We start from the raw sequence: 23894 nt of genomic DNA on the forward strand, positions 1-23894 counted from the left end.
CATTATTTATTTTATCCATTTATTTTTATTTTAAAATAGGTATACGGGTGATCTAGGACAAACTGTATATTATTATGACTTCACCACAGAAGCCGATAAGAAAAACTGTTTCTTCCGATTTTATGTTAAAAAGAAAAAAAAAATTTCAATTTTTTTTATTTTTAACATAAAATCGGAAGGTTCTTTCTTTGTTCCTGCCCATACAGCACATAAGCTTGCATCAACATTGCTGCAATGTTACAATATTGCTCAATGCAGTGTAATGTTGCAGAAATAATGCAGAGACATTATTTTGTAATATTACTTTGGCAATGTTGCAGCAACGTTTTAACATAGCGAAAATGTATAACATGTGTTTTTACTTGCCGCTACGCGACGACACCAATTTAACTAACTTGTATTCGAATTCATCTAAGATGCATATAAGGTCTACAAAGGATTAATGTGGTAATTATATTTCTTGTCTTGTGTCAGTTTAATTTCTGGCAATAAACTGACTTGATTTACTTAATATTCTGAATCCTAAACAAATAATTTGTTTAATAATCTAGATCCTTTATTGGATTTCAAAATATTAAACAGATTTTTCTTAATTGAATAAGTAAATAGGAAATAATTCATTTATTGCACGTATTAAAATATTCTGGTATAGAATGTATGTAAAATAATTGTAGGTAATATTATTGAGATAAATATTTAAGAAACATCTAATAAAAACACTAATAGATGTTTTTTTAAAGGCATTTTTTCCTATCTTTCTTAAACATTTTTTTATATTTTCACAGTTTATTTATTAAATTTAAAACGGTGTCTGCATTTGTAGCAAAACGCGTTTTAATATTACAAATACGTTGCACCGTAACATTGCTGCAATATTGCATTGCAATATTTCAGCAATGTTACGGTGCAACGTATTTGTAATATTAAATATTATATTTCTATAAGCGGACATTTTACCGTTGCTGCAATATTGCAGCAACGTTTCAGCAACATTTTGCAACCTTTCTGCAATGTTGCAATCTTGCAAAGATATATTTCTGCAATCTTGCTGCAATATTTCTGTGCCGTATGGGCTATGTATACTTTAATCATGGAGAAGCATTTATTATTATGTGCAACTAATAAAAAGATTTCGATACACAAAAAGAAATATGACATTCTATTAATAAAACAGACTCCTCTCATTCGCAGAAAGCCATTTTAAAGGAGGCTTCGTTGAGAATTCATTTTCTCACAATTATTTGCCTTTATCAGAAATTACATATTGCGTGATATTTCGTGGGTGTAGATTTTTTTTTTATGGAAATAGGACAAGGTCACGCGATAAATTACGTCTTAAAAGGGGCTATGCAAAATTACGTTTCTATTGTCGGCCAAAGTACCTCGCTGGTAACGTAAAGTTCCTCAGTTCTGACAGAGTAAAAGGGGATAATAAGTTTTAATGAAGGTCTTTATTCTTCGGAAAGATAGTGAAGCTACTCTCCACATTGAGTTAATGAAAGTTCCACCTTTGCTACCTGCATAAATAATTTATTTTTCGCATCTTATTATCACTCATTTAAGCGACATAGTTCACAAAGATTGTCACTTGACTATCAATTCCCGACTTAATTTTTGCCTCGAGAAAAACGTATATTATAATATACATTAATGTGCGTTCTTTAATATGCTTCGAATAAAAAAGTTTCGAAAAACGTTGTTATAAAAAAAAATTGATAACGTTGAGTGGTAAAGCACGAGAAAAAGCGCGCGAGTAAGAAAAAGAATCAAGCCAATTTTTCGCTCAAAATTACACGTCCGAGGGATGCGATCGACCGAGATTAATGCCGAGCGACTACAAAAAAAAAAAAGAGAGAAAAAATTACATGCCGGAAAATAACGTATTACCTTCGGGGCCGTTGTAAAGTTTCGTAGTTGGCGGCGGCGACGGCGGTAATTTTGGCCCCCGAAATTCTGGACTACATTATCTATCGGGTGCCGACAATTTATGCGTCCGTATAGTATTACGTGGCGCACAAGTTGCTTCCTAAAGTAATTAGTCCTAAAGTAATTAGTATCTTTATGCCGGGTAATATCAACCCTCGGGAGGAGGCGCACGCGTTACGTCGCACGTTTCCCAATGCGCGATGAAAGATAAACCGCGAATTTGCAACGTAAAGCCGCATCGTGTAATTTTAAACTAAAATGAAAAGAAAACCACTGAGAATTATGCGAGCCATGCGAATAATAGAACGCACTACAAAGTTTTGTAAAGAAAAATAATCCTCAATCGAATTTCCAATATAAATGAAGCGATTGTATAAAATTGAATAGATTGAATAACACGAAAAAGAGAATATTTACATAAAATGTTTATATAAAATGTAGTATTAAATCATGACAATGAGAGAGAAGGAAGCATAATAAAAAATTAAATTAAAAACAAAATATTTAATGAATAAATTAAAAATTAAAATTAAATATATTATATAATATTAAAGATTACAATTCAAAACATTATTCTTTTATTTGTTATGCTTGTATAAAATCAAAAATTAAATATAATATTTCTTTGTACTATACCATTTGTTTTATTCATTTAACCATTCTTTTCATTTATTCTGTATATAAAAAATATTAAACTAAATGTATAATAAACAAGACTATAAAAAATATTTAACTGTCACGCATATCAAGAAAAGAGCAATGTATATCATCATTTTCATTGCCAGCTTGAAGGAGATAAAAAATAAAAGAAAAATAAAAGAAAAAAATAAAAGAAAGAGAAAAATATTATGTCTACCTCTTCTGGCAGCTTAAGCCGGACTCGCATGTACGTAAATTCAATTATGTTATCTTCTTCATCAAGATTACGTGCTCGCGTTTCGATTCTTCATCGCAGACACGATTTATATATATATCAATAATATATATTTCATATAATACATTTATATAGTTCATATAATTCATATAATATGATATAATGTAATTATAGATTTTTTCTTAATTTACGAATATAACATAATTTAATTTTAATTTAATTTTTATCTAAAAATCATGCACCTTGACAAAATCAATCTAATCTTATCAATTTTGTTTTGATATTGTCTTGATAATTAATTAAAAAATGTGTCTTGATCTTATCTCGAATTTCGAACAAAATTAAGAATCTTAGTATCTTGTACAGCGCCATTTGACAATTAAAGCGTAATTAATAATGACCGTAAGGATACATAAGGATTGCACATAGAGCGCACAAATTCAATAAGATGACGTATTTCACAAGATCTGTTTCGAAGCATGTCATATAGCAGCTTTGTCTACTTAGCAAATGATCGTTTCTAATTGGACGAGTTTTACGAGTTAACAGATAATCAAAGTAACACCGCGCGAGAGACGATTGAATTGCCAACTATGATCATTGCGAGCGTATGTAATTTGCGCGAAACCACTTCTCTCGTAAAGCTTTAGGATGATATTTCCTGAAGTCAGGTAATCCGATCGTAGCGCAAATTGTGTAACAGACGGGCATTAATTAGTCGCAATGCAGCGATTAGTTTGTTAGTCACGAAATGATTTTCAATTAAATAGGACCTTTCAGAAAATCTGCAATAATGATGTGACTAAAAATTCTATGAAAAGAAGAATGCATCGAAAAGTTCTTGAAATCTAACTCACTTTCGCGAAATTTTGATTTTACATTCATATAACAAGGATAAATATATAATATTTTTAAAATTATCAGGTGTTGTACGCCCAAAAACGATTTTAAGGAATGAAACCCTATATGTAAAGCAGTTTTTTATTTTTCTCGATATATCTCGAAAATTATTCGAGATATCAAAAAATGTTTTGTACAAAAGATTCACAATTAAACCATATTAATAGAATTTGAAAAAAATTTTTGAAAAAATTTTTGATAGTAATTTGTGAAAAAAATTCTCTCCAAAATTTTATTAATTTGTTTAAATAGAGGTATTTTAACCATGAAATTCTTTTGTATGAAACATTTTTTGATATTTCGAGATTTATTGAGAAAAGCAAAAGGTCTATATATGAGGGATAATTCAATCTCTCAGAATCGTTTTTAGATAATTGCAAATTTATCTATTTATTTTCTCTCCTCCCTCCTCCATATGCAGTGTTTGCTGTAGATAATTTCAAAATTATCTAGATAAAGATAAAAATCCGTAAATTTATCTTAAATGAGATAAAGATGATTTTGCTGTTACTTAATCTAGATGAAAGATGAGATGATTATTGCGATAATCTAAATAATTATCCAGATATTTTTGTTTATTTTATAAGACTATAAATATTTGTAAAAATTGTGACACAGATTATAAATGGGATATTAAAATCATAAACACATAATCTTTCTCTTTTCCTAAAGAATATTTAAATAATAGCAAAAAGGTATATAAATGATATGACAAATATTTATTTATTAATTTATATTTGTAATATATTTATAATATATTTATAATATATTTATAATATAATAATCAATGTGTAACAATACATATATCATTTTTATAAAATATACATTAATGCATTGCACAAATTTAAATAAAACAAGTACAAGATAAAGCATATTTGTAATATTATTTTCCAAATAAAAATATATTTTAGATATTTTAGATAGATTTTTAGAAGCTTGCCTGGAAAACTCTTTTGCATAATGAAAACATCTCAGACAATTTTTAGATAAAATGACATATATTTTTTACTTAAGATAAAGATAAAGATACTTTAAGATAATTAAAGATAAAGATACTTTGTATTTCTTCATCTAGTTAAAGATAAAGATGATCCATTTCTTTATCTAGATGATTATCTAGATAATTTTATCTAGATACACATCAGTAAACACTGTCCATATGTGTAAAGTTTCATCTATATCAGAATTTCCTGATTCGCAAAGATTCCATGTCAAATCGTTGAAATGCGTGCGAATCTAAAAAAAAATCTTACAATCGTATAGCCTTATTAAAATTTTTCCTTTTAATTTTTTCGTCTTCATTCCGACGCTTATATATGTGACACCCTCGGCGTGATAAAATTTTACATCCGCCGTAAAAGACGAGCGTTTGAAAGAGGGCGTCCCGTTTTATTCGGAGCGATTTCCAAACGTATTGAGCGTTTACGATGGCTGAATTCTCGCGTGGCCGTGCACCGAAATGCATCTCGGGCGTATCTGTGATCGCGTAAGCCTCCTTTTACGCGCGCGTAGGGAGATCTCGCGTGACTTTGCGCGTGAATACAAAATTCGCAGCGCGAATCGATCGAATTCGCGAGCGAACAAAGTCACTCGATAAAAGCGCGACCTCGCATCCATCTCTGTCCGGAATCAAAGGATTAATGCCTTTGACACGCGATGCGGGTTTTTCGCCCGAAGCTGCCCTACGTGCGACAAATCCCAACGTAGTATCCGATGCAACATCGCGCGTTTCTGAGGCGGTTTTCACCTGAGAAATCTTGGGAATCGGAGACCCTTTACGCGGATTAGTCGCAATTAGTCGGTAAATGGGAGGATTAATTGGCTGTTCAGAGAAAACAATATTATTTTGTATTTATAAAGCTTGCAAAAATATTGAAGATTCAAGAATAAATTTAATATTGAAATGTAGAGAGAGAAAGAGAATATATATTATTATTAATAAAGTTAAGGATCGAGTCTACTGCAGAATAAAAAAAATTGATTTCCTACTTTTCTATTTTCTAGAAAGTATGATATCTAAAAATTACGTCTCTCAAAAAATTTTATTGAAGTATTCGTAAGATTGACGGAGTTGTAATATTAAATAAGATAGCGTGCGATCTTTAACAATAGATCTATCATATACAATCTACCAAATCAAAATGACAGATTTCCAATTTTTTATTTTAAATTACAGAAATTATTAAGACATTTTTAAAATGTCAGAACGCATATTGATTTTTATCAAAATAATAAAATGATACATGTCAATTTATTTTCAACGTATTAATCATTTTAATTTCGAAATTCTGTATATAGTATATATCTAAATATATCAAAACCTGTCAAAATGTGTGACGGACTTAATAATTTCACATTTCATCACAATTTATTTGAAAATTTAATAATATGCAAACATTTTAGAGTGAACAAAATGAAATATGAAAAGATAAAAATAATTTTTGTAGGATACAAAGTCACGCGAGATCTTTCTACGCGCACGCAAAATTTTTCAAAGAAATGCTATCTACATATTTTTTTAATAAGTAAACCGATATGGTATCGCGCAACTCGCTTACGGCAAATATTAATTGGCATATTATTTCGGTAATAATTCAGGAAAATCGCATTTTCATTGTCAGTCTGTCAAAATTCATGTGATAAGCGCCTATTGTGTTAGTGAAAGGTATATTTATTTTTAAATATATTCTTTTTAGCGCAAACTAATTTTGTTGATTTAAATTGAATTTTATTTTGAAACCTATTGTGTTAATGAAAGGTATATTTATTTTTTAAATATATTCTTTTTAACGCAAACTAATTTTGTTGATTTAATTTGAATTTTATTTGAAACATAGACAACAATTTCTAGAATATAATGATAATTGAAAATATTATCATTGCAAAATATATCGTTTTATTTCTTATGATAGAATTGAATAATTATAAAAAGAATTCAGAAAAAACATACAAAGTTACAGGAAATAATATATTATAATATATATAGAGTATTCTGAATGCTTTATTTTAACAAGAAAAAAAACAAGCGATATTTTTGTAACTAAACGTTACTAAAAAAATTAAAAATGATAATAAATAAAATATTTTTTGATATCCGTCAAATTAACGGATGTGGTAAAAATAAATATAAATTCAATTAGTTATTCTAATGTTAAATGGCTCTGTAAAACTTTAAAAACTTTAAACAGTGTCTTTTCAAACCAAGGCCTGTTTTTAAAATTTTGAAGTGATTTTATCTTGAAAATTAATAGATAAAATAACTTTTTCTTTTCTTTTAATGAAGTACAGCACTTTTTTTGGAGATATTAAATTTAATTAAAATTTAAAAAATTAATATTTGATATTTTTCTCAGTTTTAGGAAATGAAAAACTTTCAACAAAATTGAAATACCTAATTTTAAAATGACGCTGTGTGTTAATTTTCTCTAATGAAATTAGATTCAATACCCCGTAAATATTTTACAACATAAAACTAGCCTGAGTTTATTCATTTCAAGCAATTACATAGAAATAGCATATCATATTTACACATACTACGCATAAAAAACTCATATTGATAAAAAAAAGCTAGTGTGCAAGTGTATAAAGTGTGTAAAAAATATTTAAAAGAGAGATTTAAAAATACTGTCGTTTATAAACATTAATAAAAACATAGATGTAAAACGTCAAAAAGATTAATTTCTTTAAAAAAAATATTTAAATTATTTTTAAAAAAAAATATTAATTTATTTAATCAATATTCTTTAAAAAAAAATCTCAAATATCATCAGTTTTTCATAATATTAAACTGGATCATCAAAAAATGTATGCAAAGAAATAATATACGGGAAAAATTTGTGTACAAAACGATACAAACTCGTTAAACGAAATCCCCGCTGTTCCGCGGCTTTCTCGAGGGATAAAGCGGGAAAACATAATGCTAGGTAAGCGATAATGTCGCACGGTATTACGAGAAAGCTGGATCTGTCAATGGTAGGTTTATACGGATAAGAGGTTTATTCTAGGAAGAAAATGGAAGAGCGACAGTGCTGTGCTGTTGTTTTCAGGATCTCGAGGATTGGAGGCGCCGTATGCGGTGATGATTTACGTACACGGTGAGAGTTTCGAATGGGGATCGGGTAACATGTACGATGGGTCCGTTTTGGCGAGCGCCGGCCACGTCATAGTGATCACACTCAACTATCGTCTCGGCATCTTAGGTACGTGCCACTCTATAATTAACCCTTGCACACCTTCAAAGGCATTTTCATTAAGCGGACACAACATTCCACGGTTGTGGAATGAACAAGGAAATTTCGAGCGGTTTGTGGTATTTGTTGTGTATAAAAACATTTCAATTTTTACATAGCCCTCCTTCTCCCCGTAATTTCTCCAATTTATAATTATTTATTCAAAATTTGCTGCTTTCGTGAACTTTGTATGCTATATATGTATAATTAATCTGTAGAAAAGCTTTCGTGTGTGTTTATACAGGGTCAATAGAAATGTCTAACAATAAGTGAAATTTCTAGGTTATCTTTACGTGACCTTGAGAACGCTATTCAAGATCATTCTAATTTTTCTGTGTAATGCTTCACTTAAAATCCTATAATTTTTGTAAAAAACATTTTTCTCAAAAATGCGTACTTTTCGAAAGATTAAGGGATTTCAACACTTTTTATGCACCCCCATAAAGAATTGTATTTTCTAAACTATAGCCAATAAGAAAAAAATTTATTTACATTATATGTCCTACTCATGCTCCTTTTTCACCACCTATTCAATTGACCTTTCCAAACACCCTGTATACATAATTTGTTTCAGGATTGCATCCCTACTTAAAATATGAGTTTAAAATCCTAAAATAAATGAAAAAGTTGACAAACGTCTTACTGCCAAGAAATATTAATTAATATTAATTATCTAATCATTTTGAATATAGAATTTTATAAAATTATTATTAGATTATAATAAATAAATGGTATGTTCCAATTATTTTATTACTGAAAATATGAAAATTAAAATATAACTATAAATTTTGTTCAATACGACGACATTTTGAAAACCATTGAACAAGTAGAAATATAGAATTTTTCAATAATATATCGATGGTGCTTGTGTTCAGTTTTGGTATTTCACCATTATAATATTAGCCATTATGAGACAAGTTCATATTAATAGAATAATAATACAATCCCTTACGAAAAAGAACTATTGCCAGCCGTGTAATTATTACACGCGATTGTGTGATTATTACTGGTGGCTCTGTAATTATCAAGGCGAATATTAATAATATTATTGCCTCTATAATAATTACTAGCAACGGAATACAGACAGATATTACTCGCCTGTTGGATATCACTGGAAAGATCACTGCATATGTAACTACTGAGGGTACGAATTACACGCAGATATTACAGGATGTTGCTCATGATTAATTCTATTATATAATATGAGCAGGGATATATTGAAAATATTATTGCAAATATAAAAACTTAAAAATTTTTTTTATATTAAAAGTTTTAAATATTTTCTTCAAATAAGACAGCAAAATATGTTTGCAAAGATACAAATAATATAGGTTTTTTATATATAAATAATATATATTTGATTAAATAAATGTTTTGTAAATATGTAGTATAAGTTATTTATATATTTAATATAAGTTATTGCTTTTAGTATTAAAAAAAAATTTTATTGAACGTTTTTTAATGTTTAAAAATTAATGTTCCATACTTTCTGCAATAAATATTTTTCTACAATGTTAAAAAAACAAAGTGACATCCTATGGAAGAGAAGCTTTTTGGGATAATTTCAATAGTTACTAATAAGGCACAATGTTTTTAGTAATATAATTTTCAATTAATTTTAAAACGAAAATTATTGGACACAATCACCATTATATTTACTGCTATTTCAGTGGTGAAAAAATAGCAATAATATATTTTGGTCATTGTGTTTACTAATTTTCTTTTAAAATTAACTGGAAATCATTATTAAAATATTGTTGTCTTATCAGTAACTACTGAAATTATTCCAAAAAGCCTCTTTTATTCAGGCAGTAATATTTTGACAATAATATATTTTGGCAGTAATATATTTCGGTAGTGGTACGAAATAATTATTGACATTCTATGTAATTGCCAATAATATTTTCTATGATATCCTGTAATATTTCCTGTAATATCCAGTAATATTTTCTGTAGTATCCAATAATATTTCCTGTGATATCCAGTAATATTCCTATGTAATTATTAGTAATATTTATGTGTAATCAGCAATAGTTCTTTTTCGTAAGGGATATAACTTTATTAATTATTCCTAGCTGTAATTCAGATGTCAATAATTCTAAATTTATATTTTAAGACATTTAATTCTGGAGACGCTTTGTATATAATAATATTTAAATATCTAATTATGTTCCTCCACAAAGATACCACGTCATGTCTCTGTAAAACGGTCGCTTATTACGACTCTCGCACTTTCCCGGCAAGTAAGTTCGTATCATTAACTATCTAGCTACACGCTACAAATACATATAGAGAGATGTAGTCCGCGGTTATAAACCATACTTAAGTCAATATTAGTATTTCGAAGACCTACGAGCTTGCATCTCTGTCATTGCACGACGAGTATAACAAAGTCCGAAAATGTCAATTCCATCTATTTGCTTATGAAACCGTCTCGGATTATGACTTAATGGTGTAACGAACATTTACATGCTTCGCTTAACTATCTCTGCACTCAAAGAAACATTAAATAAAACCTCTTTCGTTCATGTACAATAGAGCTTTGGTTTTTCGAAGTTTTTTCTAAAATTCCCGGAATTATCGTACACTTGAAATCTTTTGTTCCTCTTCAGTTGAAAGCGAATTTATTCGCTTAAGTATCTTTCGAATTTACGAGTGACATTTAAAATCGAATAAGCTTCACCGCTCTAAATGTTGCGAGAGGACGAAAAAAAGAGAGAGGAAATGTAATAAAACGAGAAAAGGGGAGAAAGGATATTATCCCGACAAGCAATCCCGTGAGAGTGTTGAATTGCAAACGGTTTGGCGTTCTTCCAGGATTCTTGAGGACTCGTCCATTCGCCGACAGGACGAGCGGATCTGGCGGGAATTTGGCTTTAAAGGACATCACGATGGGACTCCGCTGGGTGCGTGAGAACATCGGCGCTTTCGGCGGCGATCCAACGCGAATAACTCTAATGGGCCATGACACTGGAGCGGCGTTAGTGAATCTGTTACTGCTCGCGCCTTATAGCAAAGGTAGGGGAAGAACAACGTGATTATTTTTAATTTTGATAAATCTTAACATTAATTTACACCTCACGAGTCATTTTGACATGTATTGAGGGTGCATTCCTAAATAATGCACACTTTGAATTACATAATTTTTTCTTGTGATTTCTGAGATATGATTTTTCGAAATATCACGATTTTCGTACTTATTTATCATGTTTTCGTTATATCCTATTTGGGTGTTTATATTTTTTGTTTATATTGGCTCGTTATTATATCACTGTCAACACGATTCAGAATTACTGTTTAGCTTCAAAATAAATGCAGCCTTATAAGTTCGCAATGAGTTCCGTTAATGTCAATAAAAAGATAAATTTACTGATTATTTACTTCAATATTGCGTATTATATATGATTTATCAAATCTCATCCCTTTTTCACTGCACTTCCATTCCGAAGAAATTTTAACTAACCTAACCCAAACCTAACCCAAAACTAATTTCAATTTAAAATCAGAAATTGGATTAGGTTAGTTTTTAGATTAGTTTAGTTTTTTTCGAGTCCTTCCTGCGTTCACGCGGAGGCTTATTTATTTTACAATAAAATTTATATATTATTTATTTTGTTTTACACTAAAACTGTAAAAGATACAATAAAATTTTTGAAATTTTCCATACCAAATAAAAAGTCAATGAAAATTCGATATATTTGCATATAGATATTTAAATCTCTTTGCATATTTAAATCAGTTGGTAAATATTTAATAATGTGATAAATGTTTAATGTGTTAAATGCTTAACAATGAGGAAAACCTTTGGAAAATTAAGAATCATCATTTTGAAAACGTGTTAAGATTAAGGTCATTGAGACTTGATCTCCTTTTCTAAAAATTTTATTTTTACAATATTTTTAAAAGTCGTAAATCATATATCATAAATATAAAGAAACAAAAATAAAGCATCATATAATTCAAAGCATATTACATGGAAATGCATCCTTTATGTGAAAATCCTCTGCAATATTAAAAATCAAAAGGAAAGTAGATCCATGATGTGTAAGTTAATCTTTCTGCTCGTGTTGCACATAAAATGATGTATTTTAAAAGTTTCAATTTTGAGAGTGTAACTCTTATAAATGAGAGAAAATCGTCCGATAATGAGAAGGAAAGACAAAGGGAATAAAATGAATGAAACTTTGTGCTTTTTACACATTTTAAATAAGAGTATTTGTATCTTTCATATCTCGACCGATCGATGCTTACCTTTGCAAGAGTATATTAAACTCATTCCTTTCAATGCATTATCAAGTCATTTGACAGGTTATAATCCCATCATTGTACCAGGCACAACAGTTTATCGGTCATTCCGGTTCCCGCGATAGACTATTGTAATATAAAGTAAATCAATTCGATCGCGATATGAACGCGGGGTGTTGAAGGCAGGGAAAATATTTGCTTGTCGAGTAAGTTGATCCAATGTGTACGTAACGCCGTTAACGTATTAATAACGCTGTTGTTTACAACAAGAGAGAAGAAAAGCTCGGTGAAAAATGATACCGGCGGAAAATATATGCGGGAAATTCGATGTAATCGAGCGGGGAGTTAGACGATTAAAAGTATGATGGATTTTGTTTATTCGCCGATGATTTCGCCAAAAATTATTTCGCCCAGCGAAATAAAGCTCAGGTAGAGAAGCCTGGAGACGCCGAGCCTCAGATAGATTAATCGTTCGGGGATTAGTTGGCAAGGATCTCTCATGTGGAGGAGACAACCGAAGGGTCCGCCCTCTCAAAAAAACATCACCCATTGATCCGTGCTCGGGGTGACAAATTGCAGGACTCTATTTTATTCGATAAAGGGAGGAAACGAGACAGAGAGAGAAGCTTTTTCTTTCTTCCTTTTTATCATCGTCGGACAACACCGACTGGAATTGAACGATCTCCCCGGCTTTTGTCCTTCAGGTGGTGCGACTCTCCCCGTAGAAGCTACTCAGGCAAAGGACCCGACGCAATTGCGCAATAATAAAAATGCATGGTCGTCGGGACGCGCGTCGTTTGCGGCGGGGAACAAAAGCAGGACGCTAAAAGCGTCGTAAATACGTCGCCGTGCGATAAATCCACGCAAACGCGATTACGGCGTGATATAGTTGGACGCTAATTCCGCGCCAATCAAGAAAATTACGATTAACGTGCTGAGGGTCGCGTAGTTAGTCTGATCTATACGCTTCGCATGATCGACGGTCCATTTTATGCGCAAAAAATTTGACATGTTTTTGATATATTTGCTTCATCATTCTGTAATCGCAACAGTATATTTTAGAGACAACCATCTGGAGCGAGAGATATTTTTTACCTCTATCGTGATATTCCTATCACGATATATGTATAATTTATATACATGTATTGTTTGGATCATATAAAATACCTGAAACTATTATACTTTCCGTTGAACTAAATCAGTGAAAATGTCATCTGTCAAAGCAGGGACACAAGAATCCTCTCATTCAAGATCAATAAGTAATTCAGTGAAAACACTTTTTGCTCCTCATCTTATATTTTAGTGACGGTAGGAGTTCATTAAAAAATTAGTAACAGTAATAGACAGATTATATGTTTTCAAGATGTATCTTTTAAAGTTTCTTATATTTATTTTAAATTGCTACTTTTTGAGAGAAATCTTGACATATCATTTCATATTTCGAATAAAACATACGAGGGTGGTTTGAAAAGTATGTGCAAAAATGAAAACTGCTTAATTTTTCGAAATAAACCTTGTTTATTTTTCAACGTAGTCTCCTTTTAGGCTTATGCACTTCGTTCGGCACTGTTCGGCTCCAGTTTGTTGATCCCTTCCGAATAATAGGATTGGTCCAACTCTGCAAAAGGCATTCGTTTCACCTCCTCGTTTGAATAAAATCTCCCTTCCGCCAACCATTTCTTCATATTGGGAACAACTAGTAGTCCGAAGGAGCCAAATTTGGAGAATAGGGGAGGATGCGGAACGAAATTGGAACTTTAACTCCATTAATTTTGTGGCCAAATTCTCTTCCATCCATTTTTTGGAAATCACTTGACTTCCTCGATTCAAACGAACGCCAAATACAGAGAAATAGACCGAATCTGGCTGAAACTTGGTGTGTGTTCTTCCAAGAGATGCTACTAACTGAAAATAACCTCAATACACATCAGTGGTGCCATCTCTCTGAGACTTTGCATGGACTTTTCAAACCACCTTCGTATATCTAGTATCAAAATTCATAATTATATACATATTACACTTTTTTACTCTTAAAATGTAATAAACCTACTAAAAATAAACAAGACTGGTTAAAAGCTTCGATACATTTTTTTACAAAATATATTGCTAGAAATAATTTGTTCAATGAGAGCTCACATTTGTTATATTTATAATTGAGGAATCAGTAACTTTTTATTGACTTTTCAGTGATAATACAGATTCCATTTAGAGAGTACATGTTGAATTTTTATTACAAAAATGATTGCTTTATTTATGGACGAAATGATGATACATTCTACGTAATATAAGTTAAAAATTATCTTTTTACGGAAAGCAACGTTTCTTCCGTAAAAAGCCCAACTTTCGAGTTCTCGAAAGTGTCAGCATCAATCGTATGTCCATCTAGGAATAGTAGGAAAAGCCGGATACGTAAATAGCCGTTCAGACAAGCAGAACGAGCGCTGAGAAGGGGACATGAAAGACAAGCGGTAATAGGAAGACGGAGAGAAGGAGACAGAGAAAGAGGGAGAGGAAGCGAGAGAGAAAGAGAGAGTTCCTTTTGAGGTAGTGGCCTGCCGGATCTACTCCACCGTCTGACCATTTCCCGGGCCTCCGGTTGTACCGGAAACAGCACAAACAGTTTACATCTCGAGGAGAACATCGCTCTCCTCGCTTGTGCATTCCTTCCGCGCATACCGCTCCTCCACTCGAGGACCTTGCCTCGGCAAGGCAGAGGCGAAAAAGCCCTCGGGGAAATCGCTTTTCTTCGGTGCTCTCGGACGGGGGTAGGTCGGTTTTTCCCGCACTTTCCGCTCCTTCGATCCCGACGTCGGCGCCGCCGGTGGTTTCGGCGAGACCAGGTGCGGTTCTGCGCTTCTTGCCGCTGGTCAGAGATTGCAGTAAGTGGCAGGATGCTCCATTTCTCTGGAGCGGAGCGGGAAATGCACAGGAAACAAGCGGGGTTACACGCGAAGCGGCAACGAAAGTACATCGAACTTTAATTCGTAAGAGAGAAACGCGAATTCTCGTCTACGTCTGTATTTTTGCGAGCTCTTTCACATTATTATAATTATTCCGGAAAGTTTCTCGGAACGTTCAAAGGGTTGAGATCTGAATTGTCGCTGAGGGGACTTCTTAAAGAGATTTATTGTTTTATTTTAACCCGCGATAAACAATAAACTGGCCTCTTTGGTAGATATCAAAGAAACCGGCGCCGTTTGGTAGAGTCCTTTAATATTGCAGCGGAATACAGCAGTTTGTTCGTTCGGGACGCAAGTCTATGCAAAGTTAACGGGAGACTGAGTGGGATGAATGGAAAAAACGTCGAGAGCGTTGCCGGTCGGTTGCGGACGCTACGAAAATATCAATAGATTTTTACATAGCGCGATACGGGAGAATATACTGTCCGTCGAACGCGCGTAGCACGATTTCTGTAATAAAATCACGGATTAAGTCACGGTGTGTGAAATCGAGAGATTTGAGTATCGATAATACGTCGATCTCCGTCGTTCGTCGATTTTTCTGTCCGGCAATCCGCTTTTTGTTTTCCGGGGCATTGTTTCGTTCTGTTTTACCGACGCGATTACGTCGACGAACGCTAATGACTTTGTCTGACGTTGCGTAAAAAAGTTGCAAAACGATCGGTTTGCTTTTCGTCGATATAACTAGCCGGGTCAACGAAACGCGATTGCTTTTCCGCCGCTGTCCGCCTCCGGCGGCGGGATGCTCGATGATAAATGAAGACTCCCTTCCTCGTCTCCCCTCCTCCTCCCTCTTCTCCACCATCCTCCTCTCCTTCTGTCTATCTTCCATCGAAGACATAAACGTTTCGTATTACATCGATCTCTCGTGTAATTCAGAAAGTCACTTTTTCCTCTCTCATGGATGATCGGGACGCGGTTTTCCCTCCTCTTCTCCACCCCTTCCCAGTCTCAAGAAGACCGTCGATGTTACGTATCATCACCCGGGAAAGGACAAGAGGAATAAGCTTCTCAAGGCACGGGGGAGTCTCGATTTATCGTTTTCCTCTCGTTGTAATTTTTTATGAACGAAGACTCAGGTGTGCGACACACGCCTCGAAATGTCTTCTCTCTCTCTCTCTCTCTCTCTCTCTCTCTCTCTCTCTCTCTCTCTCTCTCTCTCTCTCTCTCTCTCTCTCTCTCTCTCTCTCTCTCTCTCTCTCTCTCTCTCTCTCTCTCTCTCTCTCTCTCTCTCTCTCTCTCTCTCTCTCTCTCTCTCTCTCCCCCTCTCCCCCCTCTCTCTTTTATGAAGGAGTGAAATTATATAATGATTTACTAGCCGAGATGAAACATTGTAATAAAATCGAACCATTCAAACGAATGTTAAAGGAATATATATTATTTAATGTTATTTAATGTAATTTAAAATTGTATACTATAAATAGCTGAGAAAGCTAATAAAAGTCAATTAATCAATCAATCAATCTCTCCCCCCTCCCTCCTTCCCTCCCTCTCTCTCTCCCCCTCTCTCTCTTCCCCTCTCTCCTCTCATGTGTATTTGTGCATAAGTGTGTATGGCTCCTCTAATTCTTGGATGGGGATGCACTTGTTCCGGAGCTATCTCTTTCTCTGTTTCTGTCTCTCTCTCTCCCTCTCTCTCTCTCTCTGTCTCTCTTTCTCTATCTCGCATTCGTTCCCCCGACAGTTTCACGACTCCCACGGACCAGAGATACGAGCGATTGGCTTCGTGAGTAATCAGGAAAGCAACCGAGTGTGATTCCTGGCAATTGTCTGATTCGCTGCACCTCGAGACATATCGTATAAGATCCGCCTCGCGACGGCTATTTCACGGCAACTCGAGCGTCGCCGACGTTTTCGATTATATTTGTGCGCGAGAGCGAGAGACGTATCCGCGCGCGTGTTCCCCCCGATAAAATATTTTATTTTCTGAAAATATCGCGCGCGAAAAACGAACGAATCAAGTTTCGGTGAATCGACAGATGGAACATATGAAAAACATTTCGATGAAATTTCGAATAAATCTTTCAGTTCAATAAATTATTGACTCGATCGCAATTTTTTCAATCCTCCTGAAATAATCTTGAATTTTCCCTTTATTAAACGTACACGTCGGCGTTCCCAGAATTAATTATGGGATGTTTTATGAAAATTTATCACGATTAGAAATGCGTTGCGAATTTCCCCAAGGGGAATAGTGCGCAGCGAGGAAAACCAAGAACGCCATGCAATACAACGCATAACAATAAGTCACAAAAATAGCTTCCAAACAGCGTTTCCACCTCGGCGTCTTCCGTTTCACGCTGCATATATACCCCTTCGCTCTATTTTGCAGTTCGTTACCGGCGAAAATAACCGAGGAGAGAAACGCCACAGTGACGTTATAAAAAAAAAGGGACCATTTCCCGGATTTTCGAGAACCACGTCGTTATTGGTCCGCGTACAATCGCCGGATGCGGAATTGATTTCGGCGTGTTACTTTATCATCTCTACGAGCGGCAAAATCGTTTTTTGATAGGCTGCTAACCTACGAAATTTTGCCGTAATACTATTAAAGGATTTTCCTAGCGAGTTATTAAGTTATTAATCGGCACAATAATCGATATACGATAGTTTTCGACGATTTTCGGGTACGTTGCGTTAGTGTGTATATTCAATAGCAATAAATTGCTTCACACATTAAAATCAAATTAGGGCTACTTAAATACATTAAAATCAAATTAGGGCTTAATTTTATAGATTAATTTTATAAAAAAGAGATTTAGATTTAAGGGGATCCCTCATTGAACGGCGAACTTTTACACGATTATAGCGCTCTCATCTAATCCTCATCCCCATATCTCTCTCTATCACTTTTTTATAAAGAAGATGCACTACTTTTTTTATTCTACTTTACCGATATTTCAGATACATACGAACTGAAATTTTCGCAAGAATGTCATTTATTAATTAGGCAATTAAATTCAATTTTTATACTTTGACAATGTTCTACGGTGCAGGACACAATCGTGAAAGCTACTGTTTTGTGCATAATTAAGCTTATAAAACTTTTATAAGAAGCTAATATTTGTACAAGTTGACAGCTCTGACGCCATGTTGATTTAAGAAGTCGATAAATAAAAATGTAATTTTATACTTATTTTCTTTCTCAATATAAAATCTCATACTATATAGAGTTTTCACGTGTCCGTTTGCGTGTATACTTCAATTCTGGAGAAGAAGTTTTAATTCTATACAGGCAATAAAAAATGGTACACTTCCGAAAATTACGATATTTTTGTCGATAAAAAAGTATGCTTGAGGAATCCCCTTAATTTTATATTTATTCTCCTAAAATTGTTATTGGTTTCTTTCCAGATTTTAATGGAAATAATTGCTTGCTGGAAAAAAATAGAGGAAAAAAGACAAGAATTTATATAATAGGTGATAAAGAATAGAATTAATTCACGGCTAAAATATCGCGCAATCTCCTCTTCAAGATGATAGGCGTTTCGTGTTCGCGCTTACGTGTTCAAGCCTGATTCAATCAGTATAGTACTCCCTAAGGTCCGTACGTGTTTATAGAATTTTCAAGAGGCGCACGAAGTAATTTACATGCGGAATGCCAGTTGAAGCGTCACGGCAAGTCGTGAGAATATGTTCTGGATACGACAATCCTGGAGGAGGTCGCGAAGGAAGTAGACGCGGACATTCCGTTTCGCAGGCACCTGTTCGTGAAAGCGTGAATGAAGAAAATAAATTAAAACTGCCATATCGCGTCGCTCTCTTTCAAAGTATAATTTACGTGCCATCCAAATAAAATTCCTCCCGGATCGGCTGAAAATTTACGTCACATCTGCAGAGATCTCTCTCTCTCTCTCTCATTTCCTGATACAATAAAAAAATGTCTGTTTTTTTTCTGGAAAAACTAAACTAACTATTTCTATCTCTCCTCGAAATAATAATTCTGTAATTTTTTTATAGCAAAGCTATGGCTTACTAAATATTTTATAGATCAACACGTTGTCTATGATATTTTTCGTATTTCTTTTTTTTTAAAAGCGCAATATCATCGATAACTATGTGCGAATATTGCGTGACTTGTATACATGAACGGCCAACTTTTTCAACTTCGATAAAATATCTGGAAAAAACGCCGGTCACGAACAAATACGTCTTTCAGTTCGATATTTTTCAAACGATCCCATTTAACAAACGCTGGAAAATCAAACCTTTAAAAAAAATAAATAAAATTTACTCGCACTCATATCTTCGAGCTCTATTTCCGTACAGCGGTATTTCGCACAAAAATTCGTTCTCACTGAAATCGAAAGAAGCGAGTGTGTATATATGCGGACCGAATCAAATTCTTGTTTTTCATCAAAAATGGACGAAACGTACCCGTTCGTATTTTTTGGGGACATTATCCTTCGCGAATACGTCAGAAATTTTACGTCCACTGGATTTTAGTCCCTTCCTTCTCGATAGAATTTTCCTGAAATCCCGGTGAGAGAATTCGAGTCCGGAACGTGGACGGCTAAAATCCGAGAAAAATCCGAGTTAAAGTCGTAAGTAGGTACAGCGTGGGACCCCGAGCGTGCACATTACAGGCCATTGAGGGGTCTCGATTGGTCACCGGTGTGGTATACCGCATTTCTGAACGACGATCAGCTGGTCAAACCAGCCGACCGTTCGATGCCCGGCGTTCGTTCGCCCCGGGTGAAAATCCATTCCCGGACGTAAGCCGGTCTGATTACCGCTGTCACGCGCCGTTGTTTCTTGTTTGCCTTTAATCTTTCGCCGCTTCGCTAACGAAAAGTATACAGTTTCCATCCTTGTTGTTTTGTCGCGCTTGTTGAGCGAAGCCTGTCGTTATTCTCCTTATCGAGAACTCTGTCGCCAATTTGCCGAATCTGATCGAAGCCTCGAATTTCCGAGATGAGAAATCGTGAAGAAGATCGAATAAAATGATTTAAATGAATCAACCCTCGATGCCGTTGCCGAAATTTTATAGACACGACGCAGCATCCGCATATCGTGGATATGACATTGTGGAGAAATTATGGCAGCTGGCGGGCGGAACGAGGCTAGTTGCGAAACGACGGGTCCCGGATGGGAGAAAGAGGAGAGGAGAAGGGTAGATTGAGGGTACCCTGGGTGAAATATCGCGGTTTAACGTGACAGTTTAAGGGCGTTAACCCTGGCGACGCTAATGTCACCTGGAATAGAAGGCGCGCTACACTTGTAAAAATAGCGTTCTATATTTCTTCCGCAACGTTTATTAATACGCGTTTCCAAAGTACAAACTGTGTAATGGTAAGATCTGGTGAGAAATGACGTAAATCGCAAGGCGAGAAGGGAAGCGAAGTTTATTTCGAATAGGTACACTGGGGAAAGAAGAAAGAAATATCCGCACTGAGAAAAAATCTGGTTGCATTAATTAAAATTCTGATAGATTCAACCAATATGTCTGTTGGAAAATGGACGAACCAGAATTCTTGTAGGAATCACCAGATAAATCTGATTAATTTCTTCCTGTTAAATTTATCAAATTTTCTGGTTAATAATACTAAACTCGCCAGCACCAAGTCGTTTAAATTTTTTCCATCTAATCTCAAAAGTCTATTTAATATTCTGAATTCCAACATGATTATTGGATAAATTCAAACCAGATTATTGAAAAAATTATTTTAAATTCAGTTTGTTAGAAATTAAACTGATAAACAGTGATGCAAGAAGAGGATGCAGCTCAAACACATACAATCAGAGAGCTAGCGTTCTCTTTCTGGCACTACTGCTCGTAAGAGAAAAAATATATACTTTGGATTTAATGTTAATTCTAATTCTTTATATACATTTCATGGCAAATATTGAATACGAGTTAAGTTAAGAAGCAAGCAAAGAAATTAATGTAACAAGACATTTTATAGATCCAACCAGAAAATACTAACCAAATCCTTATAGTAAAATCTATGAAACGTTCTAGTTATAAAAAATCGAGTCTTATCATAATAACTAAAAATTCTTGTTTGATTTAATCAAATTCCTTCAATCATATACGTCTTGTTGGTATAAGTAGACGATTTTTCTCAGTGCGATAATCTAAATATCCTCTCTGTTTTTTAGGGATTTGTATAATAAAGAAGGCTACTAAATTGTACATATGTTGACGGGAGAGAACTGAAGCCATTCTTTTTATTCTGTCACGAATATCTCTGAAAACGTATCAGCCTGTAATGATTGTAAAACTGGAAGCGCGACAGATTTCTGTCGAAGAGAATAAATCCAATTCTTCGTTGCCATGATTGTGACCCGCACGAATGTGTCTCGCAAGAAATAAAGGAAGGGACCGATGTCTATCATCAGTGGCACGATATGCCCGCGATCGACGGCGAAATGGACGTTTCGCGTCGTATCTGGTACGAAAGGGAACCAATAGTCGGGGTAATTGACCAGCATCATCTCTGCTTGAGTTATACAAAAGCGATTGGACGAGGAGACGCAGATATCTTGTCAGAGATAATCTGAAATAATATCGCCAATCATCGAAAATCAATGTATGTCTGTATTAATACGACTTTCTTCACTTAAAATTATCTATAAGATATCTACCAAAGATACTTGTATCTTCTTTCGGCTCAAACCCGTAGCGTTACATATCGTGTAACATTGGCAACCCTCCAGAGAAAGGATGGGTCGAGCATCAGGCGGCATCAGGCGGCGCTTAATAATAATGGTGATAAAGCAGCCAAAAGGGGCACCCTCGGGTCACCTATTTCGCCGCACAGGAAATGAAACTGTGGCCATATGACACGACTACGTTAAATCCGCCTCGCCCTCCCCCTTTCTCTTCTCTGTTCTTTTCTTCTTTCCCGTCATCCCTTCTTTCGCGACTTCTTTCCCGGTTTTACGGCCCGTTTGGCAGCGGAATCGTCGCGTTAAACGCATCCGCGAATTCGCTGTTTCGAAATATCGTCGCGCCAGCCACCGATTTAATATAATGAGACGATGTTTTCTAAGTATATGTACAGTTGACAGAAAAACTCCCCCGTGTACTCTCCATGAATACCAATAATATTTCGCCCGGTTAGGTTAGATTAAATTTTCGCACACTGAGAAAAATCATTTAATTGTATTAACAAGACGTATATGATTGAAGGCATTTTGGTTCAAATCAAACAAGAATTTCTTATCATGATAAGACTCGATTTTTTTATAACTAGAACGTTTCATAGATTTTACTATAAGGATTTGGTTAGTATTTTCTGGTTGGATCTATAAAATTTCTTGTTACATTAATTTCTTTGCTTGCTTCTTAACTTAACTCTATTCAATATTTGTCATGAAATGTATATAAAGAACTAGTATTAACATTAAATCCAAAGTATATTTTTTTTCTCTTACGAGCAGTAATGCCAGAAAGAGGACGCTAGCTCTCTGATTGTGTGTGTTTGAGCTGCATCCTCTTTTTGCATCACTGTTTATCAGTTTAATTTCTAACAAACTGAACTTAAAATAATTTATTCAATAATCTGGATTGAATTTATGCAAATCGTGTTGGAATTCAGAATATTAAACAGACTTTTAAGATTAGATGCAAAAAATTTTAGACGACTTGATGCTGGTGAATTTAATATTATTAACCAGATAATTCGGTAAATTTAACAGGAAGAAATTAATCAGCTTCATCTGGTAATTCTTACAAGAATTCTGGTTCGTCCATTTTCCAACAGACATACTGGTTGAATCTACCAGAATTCTAATTAATGCAACCAGATTTTTTTCTCAGTGCAGAGAGGGAGAATTTTTCACAATTAGAGAAAAAATTTTTCATTTTTCAAAATTGGAGCTGCGATTCGATATTGATGGCGCTCTAGATAGAAAACATGTCGGACGGCTTAATAATCTTCGTTCGTTTGACGGGGGATTTTTTTCGCTGCCATAACCGTGGATAATAAAAACGCACCAGCCAGAAAAATAGGTACAGTGAGCGACAACGATTTTGTTCTAGGCGGAGCAAGGGGAGCGTAGAACTGGCTACAGCCGCGCTCCCGGCTGATTGGCCAGTTTTACGATCCCCTTGCCCCGCCCAGGACAGAATTGTTGTCGCTCACTGTACCGACCAGCGGCTCTAGCGTTGCTCGGACCACGCGTCCGATTTATATCGGACGAGCGCGAATATTACTTTCGAGAAATTAAACGTACAACGAGAATGTGTCTGGAGGAGGAAGTGTACATAAAGTGATAAAATATTTGTACCGCGTATCAACGATACGCGAATGTGTTTATGTTTGGACACATATTGCTTAATATTTCTCCTCGCCGCAGGGACGAGCACGATGTTTGCATTCAAAACAACGATTTTCATAAAGAAACCGGTGACGTTCGATAAACGACTTTAGCGGCAACATAAATGTTTGCCGGCGAATATGATTATCCGGTTGAAAACCGGAAGCAGAACACGATGTTATAAGCGACGCATGAAAACGGCGTTTCGTTTTGCATTACGTTATGAAATGCAAGCTCATTAAAGCGAGATTAATTAGGTCTCGCAATATCCTTTTCAATTAGCATGAATTACTCTCCGCGTTTATTTTGACATTATTCGAGCGATTGTCAAAATATCAGCCTGCAATGTTTATCGTCCATAATCTAGAACATTTTTTTAACCCTTCTCGCTTCCCTCCATCTCTCGTAACGATATAATTACCTCGTGATAAGTTTTCTCATCTATTAATCAAGGAAACAATCCCGAACGCGATTATATTTACGCCTGCCTCTAAT

General features: G+C 34.5%; 1 protein-coding gene across 2 annotated transcripts in view; it reads left to right on the top strand.

Annotated features, from left to right (window-relative positions):
• LOC105256699 (neuroligin-1) overlaps positions 1-23894 on the top strand; it is a 269355-nt gene that overhangs the window by 234376 nt on the left and 11085 nt on the right. For both annotated transcript variants that reach the window (XM_025410760.1, XM_025410759.1), the window contains 2 exons: positions 7747-7899; positions 10747-10947. In XM_025410760.1, the coding sequence (XP_025266545.1) occupies positions 7747-7899; positions 10747-10947 (354 nt within the window). The remainder of the gene's footprint in view (positions 1-7746; positions 7900-10746; positions 10948-23894) is intronic.

This window comes from Camponotus floridanus, unplaced genomic scaffold (genome assembly GCF_003227725.1).
Source record: "Camponotus floridanus strain SB8 unplaced genomic scaffold, Cflo_v7.5 scaffold34, whole genome shotgun sequence".
In the NCBI taxonomy this organism is placed as follows: domain Eukaryota; kingdom Metazoa; phylum Arthropoda; class Insecta; order Hymenoptera; family Formicidae; genus Camponotus; species Camponotus floridanus.